The sequence below is a fragment of the Monodon monoceros genome, unplaced genomic scaffold (genome assembly GCF_005190385.1).
Source record: "Monodon monoceros isolate NGI ecotype Baffin Bay Population unplaced genomic scaffold, NGI_Narwhal_1 Super_Scaffold_12, whole genome shotgun sequence".
Lineage (NCBI taxonomy): Eukaryota > Metazoa > Chordata > Mammalia > Artiodactyla > Monodontidae > Monodon > Monodon monoceros.
The window spans coordinates 56,809,578-56,834,448 of NW_021703768.1; the positions used below are offsets into that span (position 1 = coordinate 56,809,578).

The following is a 24,871-nucleotide window of genomic DNA, read 5'->3' on the forward strand; positions in this document are numbered from 1 at the left end:
TTTATAAAAATCCTGAGACAGTCAGCTGAGAGGCCCCGTATGTGTATCAAGGACCATCAGTGGTAATAATGAGTCTCTTTTCTGTGGTACTGTGGGTTAATCAAAGACCTTTGTTATCGTTGTTTTAAACACAAACCTCCAATTCGTTATTTAATTTCTTGCTTTTTCTTAATGTATTTGAAATGCAGATAGTAGCAAAGCACAGGTCCGCAGCTGCAGCTGTGGCTGAAGACAGTGGGAGGCAAGGGACAAGCTGGATATGGGATCCCATGCCCTCCCCGGGGACTGACTGGGGAGGACAGCTTCGATTACAGGGAAGGGGGAAGGGTCTAGGAGCAAGGGGGCAGCAAAACCTAAAAGGAATCATTGATCTCATTCCCTCAAAGTGGAAAAAATGACTAGAGAGCCCATACCTGCCCGATAAGATTCATGGCCATCCCCTAATGGATCATGGCTGGAGAAGCAAAGTCCAAGCCTTCCAGTAATTGCTCTGGACTATGGGAAATGACAGTGGTAAAGGAAATAATGCATGCAGAGCACTTTCAATAATGCCTTGCCCAGGGCATCCCTGGTGGCGCAGTGGTTAAGAATCCGCCTGCCAATGCAGGGGACACAGGTTCTAGCCCGGGTCCGGGAAGATCCCACATGCCGCGGAGCAACTAAGTCCGTGCGCCACGAGTACTGACCCTGCGCTCTAGAGCCCGCGAGCCACAGCTACCGAGCCCGTGAGCCACAACTACTGAAGCCCGTGAGCCACAACTCCTGAAGCCCACGCGCCTAGAGCCTGGGCTCTGCAACAAGAGAAGCCACCGCAGTGAGAAGCCCGCGCACCGCAACGAAGAGTAGCCCCCGCTCGCTGCAACTAGAGAAAGCCGGCCCGCAGCACCGAAGACCTAACGCAGCCAGAAATAAATAAATAATTAATTAATTTTAAAAATGTCTTGCACATAGAAAGCACCTACTAAATGCTAGCTATTATTACTTTTTCATCTGATTTGTGTACTATTATAGCCCTCATAATCAGATGTATTAGTAAGAGAGAGTGGGAAACTCTAAAATGATGCAAAATGAAATGAACTTTAAATCTTGCCCTAATTTCGCACAACTGTTGAGGTGACTAAAGCAATTGGAGAGAAGGAAGAGAGGTGTTTGGGAAGCGTGACCGGGTTCCCTTCCCGCTAGCAGCGATGGATACACAAGGGAAATGTCACGTGGCTGAATGGGGGAACTTTTCAGTGTTGTTTTATAGGTGTGTGATTTTTAGGATGACTAATTCGGAGAGGATCACCGATGTATCGATTGGTAAAGCAATGACAGCTTGGAATTTTGGTGAGATCTAAAACTCATGCTCAGTGGCAATGATAAAGGAAGTGGCAGGTAAGATTGAGGTGCACAAAGCACTGTGCTGTCCCTGTTCTAGGACTCTTACGGCAGAGCAGTTGAGGAGTGAGAGCTGATGAGTGGAGGACAATGAATGGAGACAGTCGGGGCATCCTGGAGAGGAGCACAGGGATGGTCCGGGGCGGGGGTTATATATAAATGTCTCTATTTTTGTATTGAAAGGGTTCATTAATGCAGGAAGTTAGATATTTGGGCACTATATCCGACTCTAATTATGATAGTAATTATAGCTACTCCCATTTAGTGAGTACCCGCATGCCAGGCTCCTAAGGAACAAGACCTCATTTAATCCTCACTGCAGCCCTATGAGGTGTGGGTCCTGTTATTCCCATGTAATGACGGGAACGAGGAACCTGAGGATCAGAGGGTTTCAGTAATCTGCCCAGCGTCGTAGCTAGCCAGTTGCAGCGCTGGGATTTGAACTCAGGTTTGCTTTCTCCACAGCTTCTTTCACTGCCTCTATTGAGAGAAGGAGCTTTATACAATCAAGACGGGGGGAAAAAATCTGTCTTTGATAAAAGACTGTAGAGAGGTGATCCATCGTTGAAGAAGGATGTTTAGGAATTAGTCAAAATGATAGATTACTACTCCATTATGCCTACATTTGCACTTATTTCTTAAGAATCCTTAAAAGTAGCAACAACTCTCTGAGTCTTTTGAAGGGGCAAAAATATCCAGTGTCTGGAAGCTCCTGAATAGGCAGATAGGCTATGTTAACACAGTGAAGAATATTGCTAGGTGCTTACTTCCTAAGGGCTGGTAAGTAATTAATAGGCCATCTTCTAGCTTGGCTGTGTATATGAAATTACATGGTTTCAGTTGGCATATTGTGTTGTTGATAAACATCATATACCGGTGATTTAGTTTATGCCCTGGAGGAAGAAGTGCCTTCTAGACTCTCTTAATGTTCATTAAAAGTTGGCATTGGTGGATTTTTGAGGGTGCCCTCTAGCCATTGAATGATGGAAATGAAGAAAGGAGCACTTATAAAGATTCAACAGGGATTTCAGGGGCCCTACAGGAACTAGAGTTTCGTACCAAATTCACATCTGAGTCTGAGTCCAATTTTCAGGGCAACAATGTTTCACGAATAGTGTGAGATCCAGGCCTTCCTCATGGTTGTTTAACTTGAGAAATGGCGCACGCACCGCCTCTGCCCACAGGAAATCATGCTTTTCACCTGGTAGAGGACGGGGCTCCATCGGAATCACGCCCAACTTGCTTCTTTTCTGTTTCCTTATCTTTCTGTGGTTTCTTCTCGAGCCAAAATGTGAGGTCTATTTCAGTTTTTGTGGAGAAGGGCAAAAATATGTTTTTGAACTGAGCAAGGGAAGGTTTCAACCCATTCTTTTCTCTTCCTCGTATTTCCGGTTTCACTTTGAGCACAAAGGAGGTTGGGGGGGGCAGGGGAAAGGAAGATGATGTTATTGTGTATCAGGGACAGAGAGAGGAAAAGGGGGCTGAGTTGGAACTAAAGCCCACCCTAAGCAAAAAGACCTCCTGCAGCCACTTGAAAAGACTCTGAAAGGAGAATAACATCTTTAATCAGGATCAGTAGTGTTAGGTCTTTTACTACAAGTTATACTGTTCTTCGAGCCTATATTTATTTTGCCTGGCTAGAGAGAGCTGACGTTATTTCAGCAGCCATGACTATTGTCTAGGAATTGGATGTGGGCTGGGAATAGACTGGCTGATTCTGATTATCACACTGTTTAGAAATAAACTCCTTTTTTGGCAATCTCTTCTGGTGAGAAGGGTTCATAAATGTCCCTGTGGCTGGTTGTTCCATGGTGCTTTTTTTTTTTTTTAATCAATTCAGTAGCCTTATAATGCGATCATCTTCTTCTGGAATATATTATTTTAAGCAGAGTGCACAGGGCTAGTCTTGTTCCTGGAGACAGGTACTATAGGCAACATCAGGAAGCCTTGTAAGAAATCTCTTAATTAGTGCTAGCACTGGTGCTACAGTGAAGGGATGAATGAACTGAAATGCTTCCCTCTCTGAGATTCTTTTCAACTGAAAGGGCCTCTTGCCCCATGACAGCCCGTAGTCCGGCAGATGGACGGACTGGGAAAGTTGCAGTGGCCGCAGTTGGTGATGTTCCTGGCTTCCTCTGCCCTTCTTACCTACTTCTGGGGTTTTCTGCACCCTCAAGTCACACTTGGCTCTGTTGATGGTGTGGTGAAAAGGTAGGTGTTACAAGAACCAGAATTGACAGCAGTTCAGAGACCTTATGGGCCTTCAGGTCTGAGACAGCAGTGTAGGCAGCATTACTCCATCCAAGGTGAAAGGCAATGGACTTTCTGTGGTGCTTAAGACCTAACGTTCTGTGATCAGGGATGTGGCCTGTTGTGATAAAACTGGTATGAGGGACAAGATGAGTGTCTGAGCTGGAAAGAAAGGGAAGAACCAAGAATAGAGGCAGAAGTTTTTTTTCTCCTATGAAAGTCATTGTCGATATGACCATTTGAAAGACCTTTTCATTTCCTCTGAGATCTTTTCAAAGTGATTACCTTGAAAAATCTTTGATGTAAGGGTCAGGACATGATGGGGAAAGCATCTTCTTTTTCTCCACTTTTATCTTACTCCTTGGAGGAGAGATGAAAATGAAATGGCTCTAAGGAAAAGGAAAACGTTCTTTTAAAAAGAAAGTTCATAAAAAACAAAAGGTGATAGCTCTTTCCTTACCCACTGTGGTTACCTATGTTACCTTATGGTCGTGATAATGAAATATTTCTAAAGAAATATAAGGATGATTGCATGATTTTCCCTCCTTAGATGTTGTCGCTTCGGTGGAGCCCAAAGATTTTGTTTATGTGCATCGTGAGGGACCCAACACAGTGGGGACTTCGTAAATATAAAATCATTATCATTAAAAAACACTTCCTACTTCATTCTGAGATCTTTCCGTTTTATGGATGCACATGGGGAGAAATACTAATTACAGCACAGTGAGTGTTGCTCGGAGGTGATTACGCCACCCAGCTTGAAGCCTTCCTGTGCCAGGGTATGAGGATTTTTATTTCATCCATCCTCCAGAGTTTGCCACGAGGGGTCTCCGAAGACAGGAAAAAAGGAGCCTGAGGAGAGGAGACTTACTGGACATCCTGTGATAGAGTTCCCTGCCTCCACACTATATCGTTTTGTAAATAAGATAGTTATGTTTTCCAGTTTGTTATTTTTCTAAAAGAAGAGAGGATGTGTGACCAACAGTTTTAGCCTAAGTGGATGAGGTTCGATGTTTTTGCCATCACTGATCCAAATAGGTAACCTGAGAACAGAGCTTCAGTTGCTTCTCTCTCAGTCCACTTTGGCTTCCACTAAGGAATCTGAGCAATATCTAGGCTGAGCATCAGATACCTTTTATGTCACCTAACAGGATGCTTCCGTTTGCTGTGGGATAGAGCGCAGGTGCAGGAGGGAGGCATCTGGATCCCAGGGCCGTGGGGTCACGGAGCTCTGTGGGAGCATCGTCAGCCTCTGCAGTGGTCCTTCCAGGAGAGGGAAGAGCTTGGGTGTCGGGATACCCACGCTTGGCTCCTGGCTCTCACGTTCTCTTGCTGTGTGACCCTGGACAAGTCACTTAGCCTTTCTGAACCTGAATGTCTATATCTGTAAGACAGGGGTTTGGAATAGATCCATCCAAATTCACATTTCTCCAAACCTGGATTACTGGCTGTAGGCCTTCTAGTTGGACTGGATCTCCTCACCCCTGATGGCTTATTTCTAGGGCTTGGGGCTCCCTGCTGTACACCTTCTTGCTTCATTTCCCCACCATCTTCTAACTCCCATCTAGATGCCATCTTAGTACGGAAGGCTTCCTAAGCCCTCCAGTTACTCCCACGAGCACTTCTCTCTCCTGGGTCAGAGTGGGGCCATCCTGCTCTTTTTGCTGACCACTACCCCACAGTTCTAGGGTCATGCCAGGGTCAGCACTCTGTCAGGATTTGGTGAATCGAATTATACCCGATCATGAAGTAAAACACGGCCTCTGCCCGGTCATTCGTTCTTGTTCTCACATTGGCTTCTAGCGCCTTCCAGACTTCTTTGACTCTTCGCTCTCCTGGCTTCGTCCTGGCCGGAGGTCTTTTTCTTTCATTCTAGCGTGCCACCTCTTTCTTTTCCTGTTTTCTTAACTTGTGAAAGCCCCTTAGATTATCTCCTGTTTCAAATCCTAGAGATGACTATCTTGATACATTGATAAGAGGAGAACTTTCCCAGAGGAGTTGCTTTTTACAGTGTCACATGTGGTTATAAATCACTGGAACTTAGGATTTAAAGGGGCCCCTAGAGGAGCTTCTGGAGAGGTCAGCCCTCCCCCCAGCACTAGAACAGTCTGTAGAACGGAGCTTCCCAAATCTGCTTGGTGATCAGAATCATCACCCAGTGCTTTTAAATCACAGCTTTCAACCCTGGCTCTAAGGTTCTGACTTGGTAGGTCTAGACGGGGGGCAGCCATGTGTAATTTTCACAAGCACCTCCCGTGCTCCCGGTGGCCAGCCAGGACCAGGAGCCCCCAGGCTAGAACTGCTGACAGCTGGACCCTCAGCTCCTGGTTTCACACCGCCTCTACAGTGCGGGCAGCCAGCCTCTGGGAACGTGCTTTCAGCCCCCTTTCAGCCAGCCTCTGGGAACGTGCCTTGACTCTACAGTGCTTGAAATTATTAGCTGGATCTAAAACCCATATTTGTAGGTAAAGTCATTTATTTAATGACTAGATTAAATCAGGTACCTGTTTAGCAACTTCTTCTCGGGTATTTATGAATAGGTAGAATCAGCTTATGGGGGACACCTTTATGCAGCTATCTAAACCTATCTGAGGATACCTCATAGTCTGAATCAGTATCTTTCCCTGTCTGCCTCATTTGCAAAGCCTCTTTTTAATGAGTCTGCATATCCATTATTCAATCAATAGTACTATACTCTTTTCAAAGCCTTGAACTACGATTTCCGTTGAGGAGGCCTTTTCTTCACACTGTCATCCCACTGGTGAATAATAAATAAATGCCAAGCACCCACCTGTAAGAAAGCACCGGATTCCATCCTGAAACCTGATTTCTGACCACGTGGGAAAGCTGATGGTGATGTTCCCGATCGTGGGAGTGAGAGCCCCAGCTGCTCTGGGGCTGGGCCCTTCAGGGAAGACTCCCCAGAGGTGGTGGTGTGTCTCCAAGACCTGAAGGAACATAGGAAGCAGCCAGGAGGGGACCAGTCTTCTAGACAAAGGGAGCAACATATGTAAAAACCCAGAAGGACCGGGTAGAACAGGTTGAAACATCCTAGCTACGGTTTGTGTGACTATGGTGTAAAAACGGCATAATTTATGAGGTGTGTCCCAGCACTTAGAGCCTCAGAACGGCTTCCCAACATTTCCTCCCAGAGCCCTGTGGCTTCTGTGGCTCACACAGAGCCTCGCCTCTGAGCAGTGCTGCTGTTCCGTGATCCACATGAGAGTCCAGGGGGCAAGGGCAGCTCGGGGACCCATTTCCCGCGTCTGAGAGGAGAGAACTGACCACTGGAATTGTGGTGGAGAGTATTCCAGGGTCCTGCTATATGATGGACACCTGTGTGTAAAAAGCATGTGGTTTTGGCCCAAAGAGCGTTCAGTGTGGTCTGGTTCTTTGCTCTCATCTGCTGGAAGAGGGCCCAGTGATGACAGAGCAGTATTCACTCCCTAGAAATCGCTTCCAGGCACCCAGAGGTGTCTCCCTCATCTTCCCCTCGGCTCTCTGGGGTGGGTGACTACCTTTAGCTCCTTTATTGTCTGCAGCCAGCAAGCCCTTGTGATAACGTGAGACCTTGGAAGTCCAACAGTGCCACAATTTGTCTCTGGGACTCTCCTCTGATAACGTGGAAAGAGAAATACAAGCCCCAGGCACCAGCAGCTGGCCGGCTTCCAGAGCCAAAACTGAATTAGAAACTCATTAAATACTTCGAGCCAGTTAGGCTGGCTGGGCTGTGCAGCGGCTGGGAAAGCTGGGAGCGGAGGAGGGGACGGGGCGGGCATCTCTGGTTGGCAAATGGCAGGCTGCGCGCCGGGCAGGAAACAAGACAAAACAGGGCCGACTTGCCTGTCACCCAGACGTGTTTGTGAGTGTGCTGGTTTAGCACAGTCACATAATGTATGCTAATTGCTATATTTCCTTTATTTTTTCCACTGGAAACGCTCCGTTGGAAAGCTTTGAAACCAAAGAGGCGGCGCAGAAATGCCCAAATGTAGACGCTAAAAAAAGGGAGGAGGAACAAAGGGAAACGGGGGATGTGGATTTACAGAATGGCTTAGCATTCTGGTCTGTGAGCACCTCCCTCTCCCACGCAACCTTATGGAGAATAAGTAAGCAGAAGGGTCTGGTTTCCTAGTCCGAACTTTGTTAGTTGGATTTTTTTAAACAATGGAGTGAACATAGAGGTAGCAAGATGAAACTCCAGAGTAGTTCTCACAGCTTCCAGTAAATGTTAATAAGGAAGCACGGGCTGGTTCTCTCTCTGCGACTCTTCTGGCCAAGCCAGAAATGCAGAACTGAGGAGGGCATGCAACTGAGCCCACTTAAATAATTATCCATTAATAGGAAAGACTCTCTCAGTAACTTGTTTTTAACATGTCAAACCATGTGACTCTAGTGTCCCATTAGATACCCTTGAATGACTGTCATTCTTTAAGTCAAGTAAAAACAGACCAACATATTAAAATAATGGTTTTTCTAATGAAGCTTATCAGAGTGCACAGACATTTTATATTGAAAACAATGGGTTAGGGAAGAGAAAAATATATTTTCTTCATCAGTGACATCAAAATCCCAAGGGTTGTAGTATTGATAAGTGAACGTCTTGTCTTTACCCCAATAACCCTTAATTTTTTTATCATTAAAAAATGTAATTTATTTTTTTAAAGCAGTTTTGGAGACATGAGACATTTAGGAAATTTCATAATGAATTTGATTGGTCTGATAGCAAGACAATGTAGATATTTTCCGGAACAGTATAGAAAACACATCAAAGCATCAGATTATATCCTTTAAGAGTTGTAAGAAAAAAGTGGCATAAATTTAAGCATCTTTTTCAGATGTTTTAAACTTCCTATAAGGCTTTTTGTCCCAGGATTAAACATTTAGCCACACTGCACAAAAGATACTGGATACATGGTCAAGTGCCAGTGTGGGGAGGCCTCTATTTTATATACAGAAATCCTCTTCTGGCCCATTTCCCCCCAAGTCCTGGTTGTCTGAGGGCAGATTCCTTTTGTGAAGCCTAAAGTTGTGAGAGAAAGAGCATCCTCTTTGTCTGGGGCTGGTATTCTGGTCCAATTTCAGTTAGGGAGTTGCCTGCAGAACCACGTCCAGACCCTGATCCAGAAGCGTTTCTCTGAAAGAGGGAAGACATCCAGCAGGTCCTGGAACCTCTTCATGGAAAAAAGTTAAGGCTTTAAAGGGAGGATGGTATTGGATTTGCCTGGAGGCAGGATGAACAGTGGTCCCTTTTCTTCAGTGTGATTTGCAGAATAACTGTCCGGGCTGCAGTAAAGCCCCTGGTACTTGGTTCTCTGTATAGGAGAACCTCGTACTGAAGATTCCAAAACCCGGATTGGGAAGAGCCAGGAACCTTCTAGTGCACTTGTGCAGCCCCTGGTCGTGACCAGCACACTCCAGGCTCTGACCTGTGCTCCAACCTCACAAAATCGAGTCAGTGGTACCTGCTACAACCTTCGTGTACCCAGCTGACCTTTCTAGCTTCTCCAGTGACAGCCTCTACTCCAAAATAAATGGGCAGGTGTTCAGTGTGTTGTTTTCTGGAGCAGAATTTTATGTTCTTTCTTTCAGTTATACCCCAGGGCTCCAGCAGAGGACGCTCTGGGGAACCTGATTCTGTCTGTTCTCCAGAGCCAGCTTACCTGTCGACATTTTCTACTTGGGACAAAACATACTCTCAACTCACACTCTTTTATCTGTGAAAGGACAAAGAGTAATGCATTCTAAGAACTTTGCTTAGCATACACATGGAAAGTGCATATATTCCATGTGTATAAATACATAAAAATTAACCAATAAAGAATAACACAAGAGGGCTTCGCTGGTGGCGCAGTGGTTGAGAGTCTGCGAATAATACAAGATAGGAATGTAGAAAGTGATTTTATGCATGCTAATTTTCTTATGAGAACCTGTTACTTCTCACCGAAATTAAAATCTGGAGATTCTCTTAAAAGCAAGTTTTCCCAAAGTCCCCAATTTACCTACCTTCCTCTTTGAACTTATTCTAAACTGGAATTTCAGTCTTTCTTAAAAGATGATTGAAGAGGGTAGAATTTGCTTGACTGACTGACTATCTGTTAGAATCACTTTGCATCACAGGGTTTGGACTTTTTTTCAGGAGAGCTACCTCTGTTGGTTCAAAGTACACTTAACACTGCCTTGAAAATGCCCCTTAGCCAGATTTGATTGAATCATGTCAAAAACCAATCTCTGCTAAGTAAATATTAATTAATTATATGGCCCTGAATTTAGTCCTTGTTTCCTACATTAAATTTTCCTAAGTCTGCAGATGTAGTCATTCAGCTACAGTCTCCCGCAGAAGGTCAAGTGTGGTTTGGCGACATACCCCACTGATGGTGACCTTGTGAAGACCTTGTAGACGAATAGAAAATCAAGATGGAATCTTCCTAATGATGCCCTATGTTAATTCTTTAAGGAATCATAAGAGGGTGGCTGAACGACCAGAGGCAAAATTCAGTGCACTGGTGAAAAATATGAACGCAAACAACTCCTGACATCCTTCTCCTGCTGCTGCCTGTTGGAACAACACACACAGAGTAGAGAGGACAACATGGGAGCAGCCGGGGGGTGGGGGGGACACTAACCTCTCCTTCACCTGGAATAAGAAAAGGAGGGGACTTCCCTGGTGACGCAGTGGTTAAGACTACACACTCGCAATGCAGGGGGCCTGGGTTTGATCCCTGGTCGGGGAACTAGATCCCACATGCATGCTGCAACTAAGAGTTCACAAGCCACAGCTAAGGAGCCCGCCTGCCGCAACTAAGACCCAGTGCAACCAAATAAATAAATATTAAAAAAAAAAAGAATAATAAAAGGAGCAAACTAAGGAGGAAAACATGTGAGCAAAGATGTCAGTCTGCTGGGGCCATTTGTCAGAGCATGGCAAGGGATCGAGGTGAGCAGAAATCATGAAAGACTGGCTAGGCGCCACGAGTTTTCTAAAGAAAAGTCCTTTGCAAATGGAAAGAGTGTGCTCCGGAATCAATGAGATGTGAGCAGAGCGTCTGAGTCAGAGAAGCTGAGGACCAGGCTGTTAAGTGAAACTTCACATCCTGGGTCAGCAGACAGGGCACATAATTGAGGGCAAAGAACAGGAAAGCAAAGAGGAATCACGGCTCTGGCCCCAGTGTGCTGAGCATCACCCTTCAGCCCTAGGAGAGGGAAGACCCAGGTCAATCAGAATTGGGTGTACTTTTCTGGGCAGCCCAGGCACCAACCCAGGACGGGACAACACAGGCACACGTAAAGGAGAAATATACAGATGCTGGGCGGGGCAGCCATTTCCGCACCCCCCCCCCTTCTGAATGAGGCAGTGTGTAAGTAAACAGAACTAACACAAACAACAAAATTACAGCTCCCTTGGGTTGGGCTAAGGCTTTATGCCACGTACTTTAAAAGATATGACCAGGTTTACTCATAGCAGCTGGAACACAAGACTGTGTATCCACCTTCTCATTACTTACTACAGATGGTGGCAGTGGAGGCACCACTTCAGCTAAGGCCAGATCTCAGGTCCCTTGAGCCTCATACTTCCAGGTCAGGATCTTGACCTCAAGAAGTCCCTTCCTGGCAGATCACCAAGCTGTTTGCTGTGCCCCAGCCTGACGCTACTACTGCGGGTTGCATTGCCCCCTCGGGACGTTACCAGGAAAAATTCAACTCCTGCTGTTTCTCCCTGGTGTATGGCTAAGAGCTACCAGGGGATTAGTAATTATTAGTTAGTACGTGTGATATATGTTATGTCCGCTAGTTTTCCTTTTCTGTTTCCTTTTCAATAGCCAATACCAAAAGGACCGATTTGATTTTTGTTTTTAAGGCAGCTGGCTTTGAGGTTGAATCGTGTGATGATCTGGTTCTGAACAGTAACAGATGAGGGTGAAAGGTCAACCGTTTCCCTGGATTTGATCAATGGCAGAAGTTTGATGGCAAATTAAATGCCAGATAAAACTGTCAGATGATTCTGAGAATCGATACTTACTGGGGAAAGTCGTTTGAGCCTTTAATGATCACACTGGCTCCCAAGGGAAATAATTCTAGAGTCTGTTCAGACCTTAGGGTAGTAATGCATGAAATCAATGCGAGGATGATTTAAAATAAGATCACTTATTATGCTGTTATTGAGCAGTAGAATATTCAGCATCTACACTGTCTTGTTTCTCAAAGAAGGGACCACAGAACCAGAATTGAGACTGCGGACATGCAGAGTCCCAGGCCCCACCCAAGCCTCCTGAATCAGACTGCCTGAGGGTGGGCCATGCAAATCTGCATTTTATTAAGTCTCTCAGGTGACTGTGGGGAATATTACACCCTGAGAACTGCCAACCTACAGTCTTTTCCCTCCACCAGGCAGATGTCTCCCAGACAAAAAATAAAGCCATGCCCACGGGCTAAGCGTAGTATCACGGCAGTGGATATGTAGGTCAAAGTGCGTATGCTTTGGGTTGAATTTGTAAAGCAGGTATCAGTTATTACTGGATTATTTAATGTATTTGCAATATTCTGCCTCGACTCTCCTCTGTGTGGAAGTGGTTTGAGTTTGCAAATCAGGATAGCACTGCAGTTATAGGTCACGTCAGGGGCTGGGGCTGAGGGTGAGCAGAGAAGTCGGTGGCACCATCACTTCTCTCGAGTTTTTCTCCATCACCTTCACCAGCTCTTTCCGCTTTTGCCCACCCTTTAAATAGTGTCATTCCCCAACACTGTTCTCAGCAAGAGGCTCTTTCTCCAAGAGCATCACTTAAAATATGCTGATGCCTCCCTGATCTGTGCTTATGGCCCAACCTATGGCCTCAGCATCAGATCCACGTTTCTGCCTGCCTATTGGACAGAGCCATCTGGCTCTCCCATAGGAGAGACCTCAAACTCAGCATGCCCCAAATCGAACTCACTGTCTTCTGTCTTCCCTCCTCCTGTTTAAAATGACTTTTGTGGCTAAGAGCCTGGGCTCTGGACACTAACCACCCAGGTTTCCATCCTTCATTAATATTTCCTTGGGCTATTGCTTAACTACCCTGTGCCTCATTTTTCTCATCTGTAAAATGGGATTAATGACTTCCTCATAGGGTTAATGTGCAGATTAAATGCGATAACCGCGCATAAATAACTTAGGTCAGTGCCTGACCCAGGGCAGGTTTCAGTATATCTTAGCCATTTTTATGATTCATTCCTTTATCAAATATTGATTGAGCTCCCTGCTGTGTGTCAGACACTACTTCTGACTTACGTTTCCCAAATTAGACACTTTCAAAATTCCAAGTCTCCCCATGAAACTATCTTCCCTTCAGGGTAGGTATAGCATCCCATTCGTGCTTTAATCTCAATGCTAGTTTATGAAGGTAGCACTAATTTGCCCAAATTAAACTTTAGAAAGGTGTGTTCTCTAAGTAATTCACATTGTCTTAATAAACAGGGGTTATAACATCTCTTACAAAGGCAAGGAAAGACCAGTAGGATTAAAAAACATTCTCCGAAACCTACTCTGATCTCAAGAAAGTGAGGTCTAACTGTTGAACCATAGGAAAGTGTCATTTTTGAGTTAAATAGTAGCTAATATTGGCAATCTTATGGTTTAACCTCATACTTGGCAGGGTACCTGGAACATGGCAGGTATCCCTCAATACAAAAAGAATTTCCAAACCTGGGTCTCCAATTCTGGGAGTAGTCTATAATATACTAAGAGAAATGTATCTCAGATAAACCTTATTTTTAAAAAATCAGGTTTCAGACCTTGTAAACTCCTAAAACAATCTGAGAAGCATTGGGAGGCAGTGACAAGAATGGGGATCAGGATTCAGACGGGCTAGATTTAAAACCTAGTTCAACAGCTTATTTTATCCCTGTGTTGCTGGGTAAGACAGCTAACTCTTATTAGACAACCTCCTTCATCAGCTTCAATCTCGCCATCCGTAAAAAAGGAATCGTTACAACAGTTGAACTTTGTGATGCTCTGAGATAACATGCAAAGTAGAAAAGATTTTATAAGCCACCAAGTGCATAGCAATGAAAGGTAGTGTTAGTATTTTAGCACCTACCCCCAGGTGGAACTGTCTACAGTATGCATAGGAATTGCCTTTGGCGGCTGTACAAATACCACAGTCACCTATGATGGGCCTCTGTGCTTCTGAGGCTCGGCTTTCTCTCCTGTAGAGGGAGAAGAGTGGGGTGCAATGTCGCCAGGGCTTCTTCAGGTCCCCCCATTCTATGGGATGAGGAAATTCTAGTTTCTTCTTCCACAGGGCTGGCAAGTCCTTCTCAAGGCTCATGGGTAGGAGGTTCTCTCCTTGGTCTGCTCGACTCCTTGCATCTCAGAGGCAGAAGGGACTCCTGTCTTATGCATGAGGATATATGTATTTTTCTTTGTCTGCAGCAGGTTTTGCTGAGAACAGGGCACTCAAACCTCCCACCTCGCTGTAGCCCAGAGGACCGGGTTCATAGACTTGGAACACTTTCATCAAGGTTTAAATGGGTGAGCACAGAGGAAGGCGCTTTGCAAATGGTAAAGTGCTAGATAGATGTTGATCTCTGGAGTTGGCGGCCCTGACAGGTTAATACATCGCCCTTCACTAGGTGTGCCTTTTTTTTTTTTCTTTTCTTTTTTTAAAAATCTGTAGCATCTGTACATTTTGAAGAAACAACCTTCAGGTTATCTTATCACCCTCAGCTGGTGCCGACATTGGGTGCTACTGTTTCCCTGTAGATGCTCTCCAGGGAGCCAGACTTTCATCAACACCATCTCTGAGATTTATTTCTACTTCTTTCAGCCAGAGCGTAAAATAGGGGGAAAGAAAAGGGAAACAAACAGCTTTCTTCCACTCTCTTCCACTTCTAACCCTTGATAGCCTGGATTCTCATCCCTCTGCCTTGAGACCCTTAGAAAAGGGAGTGGGGAAAGGGAAGAGGTTTACCTAGGAGAGCAGGATTGGGTAGGAGAAAACCCCGAAGGGAGGATTTAGAAAAACGGTGCACTGTGAGAACCCTGCAAAAGGAATAGACCTTTTGTCCCTGGCATCCCATTTCCTCACGAGCTGTGCTCCTAGTGTGAGCAGCTGGAACAGGATGGAAGGAAATGCAAAAGGAGGCTCCGCCCGCCCCCAGGAACAAGGGTGCCTGCACCTTTGTGCGGTGAACGTGCTTGGGACGAGGGAGCCTCGGAAGCCTCGGAAGCCTGGGCAATTTGGGTTGTTTGCTTATCTGGGCATCTAAAGGTCAGGGAAACATAAAGCAGAAGATGGCAGAGAACCCAAGAGAATGATGGGGTGGAAGGACCAGCAGATACATGAAAAACCAAACCAAACCAAATGACAATAAAAAAGAAAGATAGTTCGGTCCAGAAAATGTAAAGAAAAATAGGTATAGACTCAAATTCCGTTATAACTAAATTCTCTGTAATGCAAAAGATATCTCTAAGTTTTTGAAAAAAACCTCCCAAGCAATGATCAACTTATTTAAATTTAAAAAATTATTTGTGAGGGGCTTCCCTGGTGGCGCAGTGGTTGAGAGTCCGCCTGCCGATGCAGGGGACACGGGATCGTGCCCCGGTCCGGGAGGAACCCCCGTGCCGCGGAGCGGCTGGGCCCGTGAGCCATGGCCGCTGAGCCTGCGCGTCCGGAGCCTGTGCTCCGCAGCGGGAGAGGCCCGCGTACCGCAAAAAAAAAAAAAAATTATTTGTGAAGTCTCCTGAACTTGTTTATAATGGAATTTGAGTTTTTATTCTCTTAAAAAAAAACAAACACTGAAAATTTGTGGAGTGACATGACACTCAGGAACATACATCGGGGTTGAAACAAATGCAGAAACAGAAAAAATGTATTTCCAGTAGAAAAGAAACACCATTTCCAGGAATTTCAGGGGTAAGGTGGGAGAGAACTGGGCTCCGATTGTGCAGCAGAAACAAAGAGGGAATTGGCCTCGGGGTGTGTGGGAGGCCAGTGTGCCCGCTGGAAGGGTGAGTGAGTGAGTGGGCAGGCATTGGCTGACCAGTGGCTGACCCAGGCTGCGTGTTTACTGCTTACAAAGGAGAGTCTTGGCATCACAACTTGAAAACCTTTATTTTGGACGAGGTGGATCAGGAAAAGAGGGAGAAAAGGATAGCGTCACAACCTTGGCCACATGGCTGCATGGCGTGTGACATGGGCCCTAGTCCTGCTCTCCTGTACTGTCTGTGAGGCCTTGGGCAAGTCATTAGACCTCAGATATTTGGTCCATGAAGAGGGGAAAAGAATATTTGCTCCCACCACTTCACAGGAATGTTATGAGGATTAAACAGGGCACCACTACCCACAGGACAAAGTGCTTTGGAAACTCTGAAGCCGTCTACAGGCAGAAGGGTTTACTGCTGTGTTCTTGTGATGGGCTCTCTGGCAAAGAGTTGGATGCTCTCACTTCCACGCATTTGCCTCCTATTTTAGGTGTTTTTTTTTTTTTTATTTTTTGCGGTACGCGGGCCTCTCACTGTTGTGGCCTCTCCCGTTGCGGAGCACAGGCTCCGGACGCGCAGGCTCAGCGGCCATGGCTCGGCTCACGGGCCCAGCCGCTCCACGGCATGTGGGATCCTCCAGGACCGGGGCACGAACCCGTGTCCCCTGCATCGGCAGGCGGACTCTCAACCACTGCACCACCAGGGAAGCCCCTTTAGGTGTTTTTTGATCCAGGTGGGATAGCGGGAAGCACATAGAAGGTGCTTCCACACCTGCGTGACCTGAAAACCAGCTCGCAAGGTTGGGTCATGCTTCTGCTGTCTTTCCCCCCTTGTTCCCCCTTGCCTCTGGGACACCCTGCCTGGAAAGGGTCCTCTTCCCAGACCCAGGCTGCAAGCTGCAAGAACAGACAGATGAGAAAGATAAAGAGTTGATTTTGATGTGTGAGAGCCCCTGGGGAATCAAACTCCCTCCAGCATTATGAGTTTTACTGCCCTGGGGAGGGGATCTGTGTCGTCTCCCTGACAGCCGGTGTCCTGTGGTCTGCACTGACACGGTTGGAGGTGAGAGGTTTCCTCTTTGAGAATCCACTTTGGTGAAGAGGTAGAGTCGGAGAGCTCTCATTGCTGTCATTTTCTCTTTCTTTCCTCCCTCCCTCCCTTCCCTCTGAGGAAAACAGACTTTAACCTCAAGCCCTTCTGTGCTTGTGGGCTTTTCTTGATCTACCAAACCTTACCTTTAGTTAAATAATCACAGTCCTTCTCTACCCCACGCATTTCCCTTTCTAACTCTAGAATCTTCTTTAACCCTGAGATTTCTGCTTCTTCACATTGGACCTTTTTGTAGTGCTAAATCATTATATCAAATTCCTTTTCCAAAAAGAGTCCACTCTGATTTTCATCAGGGCCAGGGGCTGGAGGACTTGTGGGTGAAGACAGGGCAGCGGCGGGAGCTGGTGGAGGAAAGGGCAGGGCTGGCGGGCAGAGGGCTCTTCTTCTCCCGTCCCAGTTACCGGTCCGTCCCTATCAGTGGTTCAGGACCCTTCTCCTCACCCCTCCTCGATACTGAATGGATACAGAAGCTATCTTTATTCTTCATATCCATTTCTTGATTATGCTTTTGCAAGAGTTCATTTTTTAGGAAAAGCAAGTTGTAGGGATAAGGTTCTGGATTGTGATCATTAATGGAAATGGAAATTCCATATTCATCCCCAAGATATGCAGTTATCATTCCTCTTAAAGACAAGCTAAAAGGTATTAGCGTTACTAGTTATTATTTTCATCAAGGATTTTCTCCCATCTCTTAGCGCTCCTGCAACTTGGGCCCAGCACTCTCTCCTTTGCGCTCAGCGTTTTCACTAAGCGGCTGCCTGCCTGGGCTGAGACCATTGCTGGTGTTGGTCTGGCAGCGGAGATGCCGCAGCCTCCTAGGCCACTGTGTTCTGGGGCCGACGTGTGAGATGTCTGTGGGAGACAAGGGCCAGCTGTGTGCCGGCGAGAAGGCTCTGAGTTTTATGGGGCTTGGTTACGGCTGTTCCTCAACAGTGCGTGTCTTTTAATTTAGCCACGGTCAGACCCTTCTGAAACCAGGAGAGAGCCTGTGTGTGTGCGTGTGTGTGCGTGTGTGTGTCTTTAGATGAATATTAATTCTGTGGAGCTAAGACCCTATAAGCGTCCTAAAAATCACATACCTAGAAAATGACGTTTTGCTTTCAGAGATTTCAAAGTCACCTGGATACAGTAAAACGTAAACCACTAAAACAGCCCAACCTTACAAGACACATAGATTGAGTTAATCTGTCAGAATTTCAGTAATTAAAAAAGGGTCCAACAATAGCTGAAAAATACAGGCTTATTTGAGTTTTAAGCATAGCCTTTGGGAGCCCACAGACAAAAGTCTCATTGTGTGTGAGGCCCTGCTGCTTCAGGGGGTCCCCAGGCCTTCCTCTTTTGATTCCAAGGTGCAGCAGACCCCTTTTTGTCACATAACAGTCCCCCCCGCCCTCCCTGCCGCCCAGGATTGAGCCTTCACAATGACCCTGAGTTTTGTGGGGAAGCCCTCAAGGACCTTTTTTTCTTATCACAGCAGTAAGTGACACAATGAGTCCATCCCAAGCCCCTGCTTTTGGTGCCCCCAGACCAGTGCTGAGGAGACCTGACTATTCATCCGGGCTGCCTAATGGTTTCCCTGTGAGCTGTTTCTGGAGAATGCAGGTGATAATGGCAAAGAGAGAGGCTGCAACCGTGTTGTCTTTCTCTTCTGGGAACTTCTTTTCTGAAGCAACTGAATGAGACCTCTGCAGGCGAGGGTGGTGGCCTCTCCTTCAGAATGCCTGGCCTGTTTCCCAGTGTGAAACATTCCCCAAATATGCAACTTCGTGAGCGTCGCAGCAGCCCGAGCCCAGAGCCGCCTGCGGCCAGGAGAGCTGGCACCCCACTGGGATGTGGGAGTACGGGCATGGCTTGCCCGGGCCCCTCGTGCAGGCCCTGGGTCTGCCAGATGCCAGGAAGGCCCGGCCCCTGCTTACGTTGTCGGTCGTCTGGGGCGAGAATCTGGCCAACAGTCGGCTGTGATGAGAGCTTGAAGCTTCTCTCTCTCTCTCTCTCTCTCTCTCTCTCTTTAAATCCCCTTCTTCATTCAAATCCCATCCTGTAAAAAGGCTTTTGTTGAAGGAGCAGCCATGGCATCTTGGTGCATGTCTGTGTCACTGCTGTCCGTATTTCCAAAGATGGGCAGAGAAAACACCCTTGGTTGAATTCCTGAGCCAACAGGTCCAAAAACTGACTTGGGAGGAGTAGAGGTAAACGGCAGCTGTCACGTGGCGTTTGTGTTGTTTGCAAGTGATGAAGCCAAAGAGGAAAGGAACTTCTTGAGGATGGTAAGGACGCCCTTCCAGGGGGCTTGGCAGGAGGGTCCTCACTGCGTGTCTCGGGGAGGGGGTGCTGGGCTTTTGTGCTTGGACTTGCATTTGGGAGGGTGCAGCTAGCAGGGTCTGGGCATTGTGTAGATCACTTAGGAAAGAAAGGAGCTCTGGGGAAGGAGCTGCTTCCATGTACCTCGCTGGATCTACTTTTGTGGTTCCTACAGGGTATAGCCATGACCACAGCCCTGCCTTGGCATTACGCTGCCTGAGGCTTTGGGTGCCAGAAGGAGGCACATCCAAAGTACGATCGAGGAAATGAACACTCACTTTTCCTTAGTCTTAAGCTTTCGCGTAATTTCATCTCAACTTAAGCACCTCTGAAGCTCCTGAAGTCTTTGTTTCGAGGAGGCCACTGATGGAAGGACCTAGAAAAGGGACGGTTTTCTGTGTTTTGCTGGTTGTCGTTTTATCATTTGCTTAATTCAGTTTGATGTTCTTTCGCTTTAGCTTGATAATGCACATGCTTGTCAAAAGCAAAAACAACTAAGCCAAAAAGCCACGTCTAATAAGTTACAGGCTTGAACGTCCACAGTAAACAAATGTTCTTTCCCATGGCTTAGTTGGATTCTTTTTCTTGAGGCTTTAGTCCTTCACCTGTTCAAACTGTGTGACATTGTTCTGTTTTGGAGTTTCTTCATTTCCAGGCATTTGTAGTAAAACATCATGTACCTTCCCTTAACTTTACCCTCTTTTATGTGGGTGTTCTGTCACCTTCGCTTTTTTTTTTTTCTTCTTTTTGCCAATATTCTTCTCCTCATGCTTTCTGAATTCTTGCTTCTTTAAGCACATCTCTGATTTTATTCCTTTGGATTTTCCCCAAGCTCTCCCTTTGGCATTCGATGTCTGCACCACGTCTGTTTTTCCAAACCCTCATCCACAGAGCAGTGAGGCGGAGGGCTCAGGAGCCTGGGTGCAGGTCCTAGCGTGACCACTCCTTAGTTCTGTGACTTGGGGCTCGTTAGTTCTCCTCTATAGGCTTCACTGTCCTCAACAGTAAAAGGGGATCATCATGGTACCTCTGTCATAGAGCTCTTCTGCGGACTAAATGAGTTAGTACTTTGAGGTGCTTGGAACAGTGCCTGAAACGATTATTTACTTTGGGCTTTTTCCATTTCTAATGTGGGGGTTTACTGGTAAATATTAGCTATTAGCAAAGATAAGACAATGGAGGAAAATGGGCTTGTCAATGTGATGGTGGTAAGTATTTCAAAATATTCTGTTTCTGTAGTACTTCTGCTCCTTGATGATATAAAGGAAAAAAGCCCTAGCTAAAGCCACCTTCTTTTTTTTCTTAACCTCTTTATTGAGATTCAATTCACACACCATATAATTCACCCCTTTAAAATGTGCTGTTCAACGGTTTTGATACACTGCGTTAATAATTTTTTTTCATTTCTGGTAAAATATATATAAAAAACGAAATTTGCCATTTTAACCATTACTAGATGTACAATTCAGTGGCATTAATTACATTCACAGTGTTAGGCAACATCACTGCTGTTCCCAAAACTTTTTCATCACCCCAAAGAGAAGCTCGTACCCATTAAGCAGTAACTTCCCCAATCCCTCCCCCTGCAGCCTCTGGTAAATCTCACCTGCTCTGTGAATTAGCCTCCTCTAGATAGTTCATGTAAATGGAATCATACAACTATTTGTCCTTTAGTGTCTGGCCTATTTCACTTGGCATGTTTTCAAGGTTCGTATTGATGCATGTATCAGAACTTCATTCCTTCTTATGGCTGAATTATATTCCACTGCATGGATAGACCATAATTTGTTTTCCAGTCATCCATCGGTGGACACTTGGGTTGGCTCCACCTTTTGGCTATTGTGAAAAATGCTGCAGTGAACATGAACCTACAAGTCTCTTTTCAAGTTCCTACTTTCAGTTCACCTAAAGTGGAATTGCTAGGCCATATAGAAATTCTGTTTTAGCTTTTTGAAGAACTGTTTGCCTGGAAAGCAGTTGCTTTCTGGCCATCCTCTCTTGTGTACTCTCCTTTGGTGTCTGTCTTCCTCAGATTCTATTCCATTTCCTCCTGTCACCAGTGTTTCATTGTCCTTCCTTTTCTACCATCCCAAGCACGTGTCTCCCAGCCGTGTGTCTGAGGGACACCCCTCTGCTGCTCTGTCCGTCACCCACTGCCAGAACATGTATCACCCACTCTGGCCATACATCCGCTTGATCACTTTCATCTCATTGTCTGAGGAGGGAGACGCTTGTAGAAGGTCATCCATAGGCCTCAGACCATGCTGGCTGGAGGTGGTTTCAGCTACATGAAGTTCCTAAATCCTTTTGGGTGCGGGGAGCCAAAAGCCCCGAAGAATTTCAGCCCTCCTCAGACAGGCTCCTTCATCCTCACGTCCCCTTGCTTTCATGGTCTCCATCCACTTTGCTTGTCTTTTTTTTTTGGCCACCCTCTCCAGAGGGAGAGTTGTTCTCCCATCTTTATTTGCTCACAGTTTCTGCACTTTCCTATGAGCAAGTGAATTAATGAATGAATCCCCCAACAGACTGTAAGCCTGCCTCAGACAGACATTCTGGTTGTTGGGCTAATTGTTAGCTGGGGTTTCTAGTATGTCATTCATAGTAAGGCTCCTAGTTAATCTCAGCGCCGTTCTCACCAGAAGAAAGGCTGATACGGAGAAACATCCTCAATTACCATGAGAAAGGAAATGTCAAGAGCCCTGTTGAGTTTTACTGGCATCCACCCCTTGTCTCAGATGAAAACCGCCGTTAACGCGCAGAGGCAGCCTGGAGATCAACCCTGACAACTAGAGGGTTGTGAGAGCCCGTGGAGCCCCGGACCATCTTGTTTGGTGACACCAATTGTGTTTCCCAGGACAGTGGGGAATCCTGGAGCCCTGGGCGGCAGCGCCTCTGCTGTCCCGGAAGCAGGCGGGGCGGTTTTAATTTGGAAAAGCTATAGGTCTCCTCTTTTGTCTGTGTTTTTGTGCCTGCAGGACAAAAGATCCTTCATCACAGAAGTGACGTTTTAGAAACAGTGGTCCTGATCAACCCCTCAGATGAAGCAGTCAGCACTGAGGTAAGTATCTGGCTCCGCGGGGCCTCACACAGTGGACGGAGACCCAGCTGATGAGAGGGGCTGGGCAGGTGGCAAGAGAGGGACAAGGGAGAGACAGGTTCTGGGTCCAGGGATGCTTCTGTACCCCTAGTCAGTGGCTGGTTCTCTGCATCAGTACCACCCGAGACTGCCCCTTTCAGTAAGGACAGAGTGGAAGATGCTGGCCAGAACTGTAGTACTTTGTAGAGGTGAAGCGGGTGTGGGATGTGGGGGTATACCCGGAGGGTGTGCTGCTGGGATGGAGTCTGGCTGGGAGGTAGCAGGGGAAGTAGACTGCAAGCCTTCAGGCTGAGACCTCCATGACCCAAATTTGGAGAATAATGGCTTCTCAGATGCAAGCCTCCTTCAGAGCATCCTGCCCACCCCCTTGGCACTGTTGAAAGGCAGGGCAGCACAGCTGCCAGGGGCACGGCCTCTGCTGCTGGACTGCCTGGGTTCTGCCACTTATTAGCTGGTGGTCTTGGGCAAGTCATCGACCATCTCTTTGTCTCATTCCACCTCTATAAAATGGAGATCATAATAGCACTGACATTTAGTTTTGTGCCCAGAAGTGTCAAGTGCTTAGAACAGAGCATGGCATATGACAACCGAAACATATATGTTGGCGTTTCTCAGTATTAATATTTTTATTACCACCATATGAAATCATTACCAGAGAGAGTGGGTATTTCAGAGCCTACTGTAAGGTAGGAACTAGGCTGACGCCAAGAATCCCTGCTCACCCGGGGTAGAAGAATTGTTTCACCTCCGTTTCCCACTGTCTTTACTGCAGTTTGGTACCTTTGAGATTGAGCTGCTTCTTGGATGTTAGTTAGAATAGCCACAGGCCCAGGGGCCTGCACCATCCACAGCATCTCTTCTCCCATGCTGAGCATCTCTGTGACTGTAGCTTGTTTTTCAAAATTGAGATAGAATTCACACGCCATAAAATCCATCCTTTTAAAGTATGTAGTTCATGGGGGTTTAGTCTATTCACAGTACCGTGCAGCTGTCATCAGTATCTAATTCCTGAATGTGTCCATCAGCCCCCTAAACCCCAAGCCCATTAGCAGTCACCCCTATTCCCCCAACCACCGGCAACCACTAATCTACTTTTTGCCTCTATGGATTTTCCTGTTCTGAGCACGTTATTTCAGACAGTGGAATCATATGATATGTGGCCTTTTGTGTCTGGCTTATTTCACTTTACATAGTGTTTTCCAGAGTCATCTACATCGTAGCCCATATCAGTACCTCATTCCTTTTTATGACAGAATAGTATTCCAGTGTATGGGTATACCACTTTTATTTATTCATTCATCAGTTGATGGACATTTGGTTTGCTTCCACTTTGTGGCTCTCATTATATAGCCTGTTTTGATCCCATTTCATCTGCTCCAGATGAGCAGGACCTCTCTGACAATCCCTGAAGGTACAAGGTGAGGCAAGTGATGGGCTAGCAATCTGTCTTTGGCCATCAGAATCAGGAAGTAGATACAACTTGAAAAAAGCTGGAGGTTGAATATATGTGCAGGCATATTGCCTGGAACAGCTGTGAGAAATGAAGAAGGAAAAAATGAGGAATTTCTTTAAGGAAGCCAGGCTTGCCTGTGGAGCAGATGGGGCTGGAACAATTACTTCGGTACATGTGCATTTCCCTGGATCCTGGGGTTCGTGGGGACAGTGGGTCACGTCCTGTTTACTTTGCATCCCTCCCTTAGTGCCTAGCATGATGCCTGGCAGTCACTTTGTGCCGAACTGAGTTGGGCTCAGAATGAATAACCTTGGTGCTTGGAGTGGTATTTCTGCTGAAGGACAGGCTGGCTCCCTGCCACTTAAAGAACAGAGAGTTCTTTCGTGCAAACCGTTTACAATTCTATTTAAAAGATTCCCAATCAGGGCAGCCTTTTGTTTATGTTCAAGTTCAACGTTAGGCACCTTGCTGATCCCATTGGAGACTGCTTTGGGAGCTGTGTGTTCGGTGTATGGCTTGGCAGGAAAGGGGTCCTGGGTGGGAGGGGCTGACTTGGGACCCTAGCTGGAAACCTATGTTTCCTGAGGCAGCCGTTGGGAGACCTGGACTGTACTTGGTGAGTCAGCCTGTGAGATACTCATGTCTCACGGACTGCACGCTGCTAGTAGGCACAGCTGTGCAACAAATGATCGCCAGCTGTGGAGACTGCTTTGAAAAAGACAAGGAAACTAAGGGGAGAAACTTAACTCCTACTACTGTCTTGGTGGTGGCCAGATTTGGAAAATGGCATTCATGGGCAGCTGGTGACCACAGTCATTGGCTCTGTCCAACACCCCAGGGGCAAAGTGAATACCGGGGAACGCGTAATTCTTGTTGGTAAGAAACTTCAAGAGCTCCAAGGGCCAGCCTGATCCTGAAGGTGGGATTCCAGCGCCCCCCATGGCTCATGCTCCCCGTGCTTTGTTTCAGGTGCGCTTAATGATCACGGACGCCGCCCGACACAAGCTGCTCGTGTTGACTGGGCAGTGCTTTGAAAATACCGGAGAGCTCATTCTCCAGTCCGGCTCTTTCTCCTTCCAGAACTTCATAGAGATTTTCACCGATCAAGAGGTAGGATCCTGTCTGGGAGTATCCAAGCTTTACAGTTGCTCGGTTATTGTTGTAGCCTTAGACTGATCTTTGAAAGGCTGGTGGGAGATAGGAGGCTGCCGGGAGGGGGTGTTGCACTCCTTTGAAATAAGCAAAACCGCGTGGTGCAGTGCCCTGCAGTCCTGTGGCTCATCTCCCGAGGAATTTAGAGCACTCATCTATAATTAATTGGAAC

At 46.5% G+C, this 24,871-nt stretch overlaps 1 protein-coding gene across 2 annotated transcripts in view; it reads left to right on the forward strand.

Annotated features, from left to right (window-relative positions):
- Nucleotides 1–24,871, forward strand: part of MAP1B (microtubule associated protein 1B) — a 93,990-nt gene that overhangs the window by 47,113 nt on the left and 22,006 nt on the right. The window contains exons 1-3 of one of the 2 annotated variants that reach the window (XM_029217365.1): nt 18,783–18,963; nt 21,973–22,055; nt 24,517–24,657. In XM_029217365.1, the coding sequence (XP_029073198.1) occupies nt 24,526–24,657 (132 nt within the window). In that variant the 5' untranslated portion in view covers nt 18,783–18,963; nt 21,973–22,055; nt 24,517–24,525. Of the gene's footprint in view, nt 1–18,782; nt 18,964–21,972; nt 22,056–24,516; nt 24,658–24,871 lie in introns of those variants that run through there. The other variant, XM_029217364.1, reaches the window with a different exon arrangement.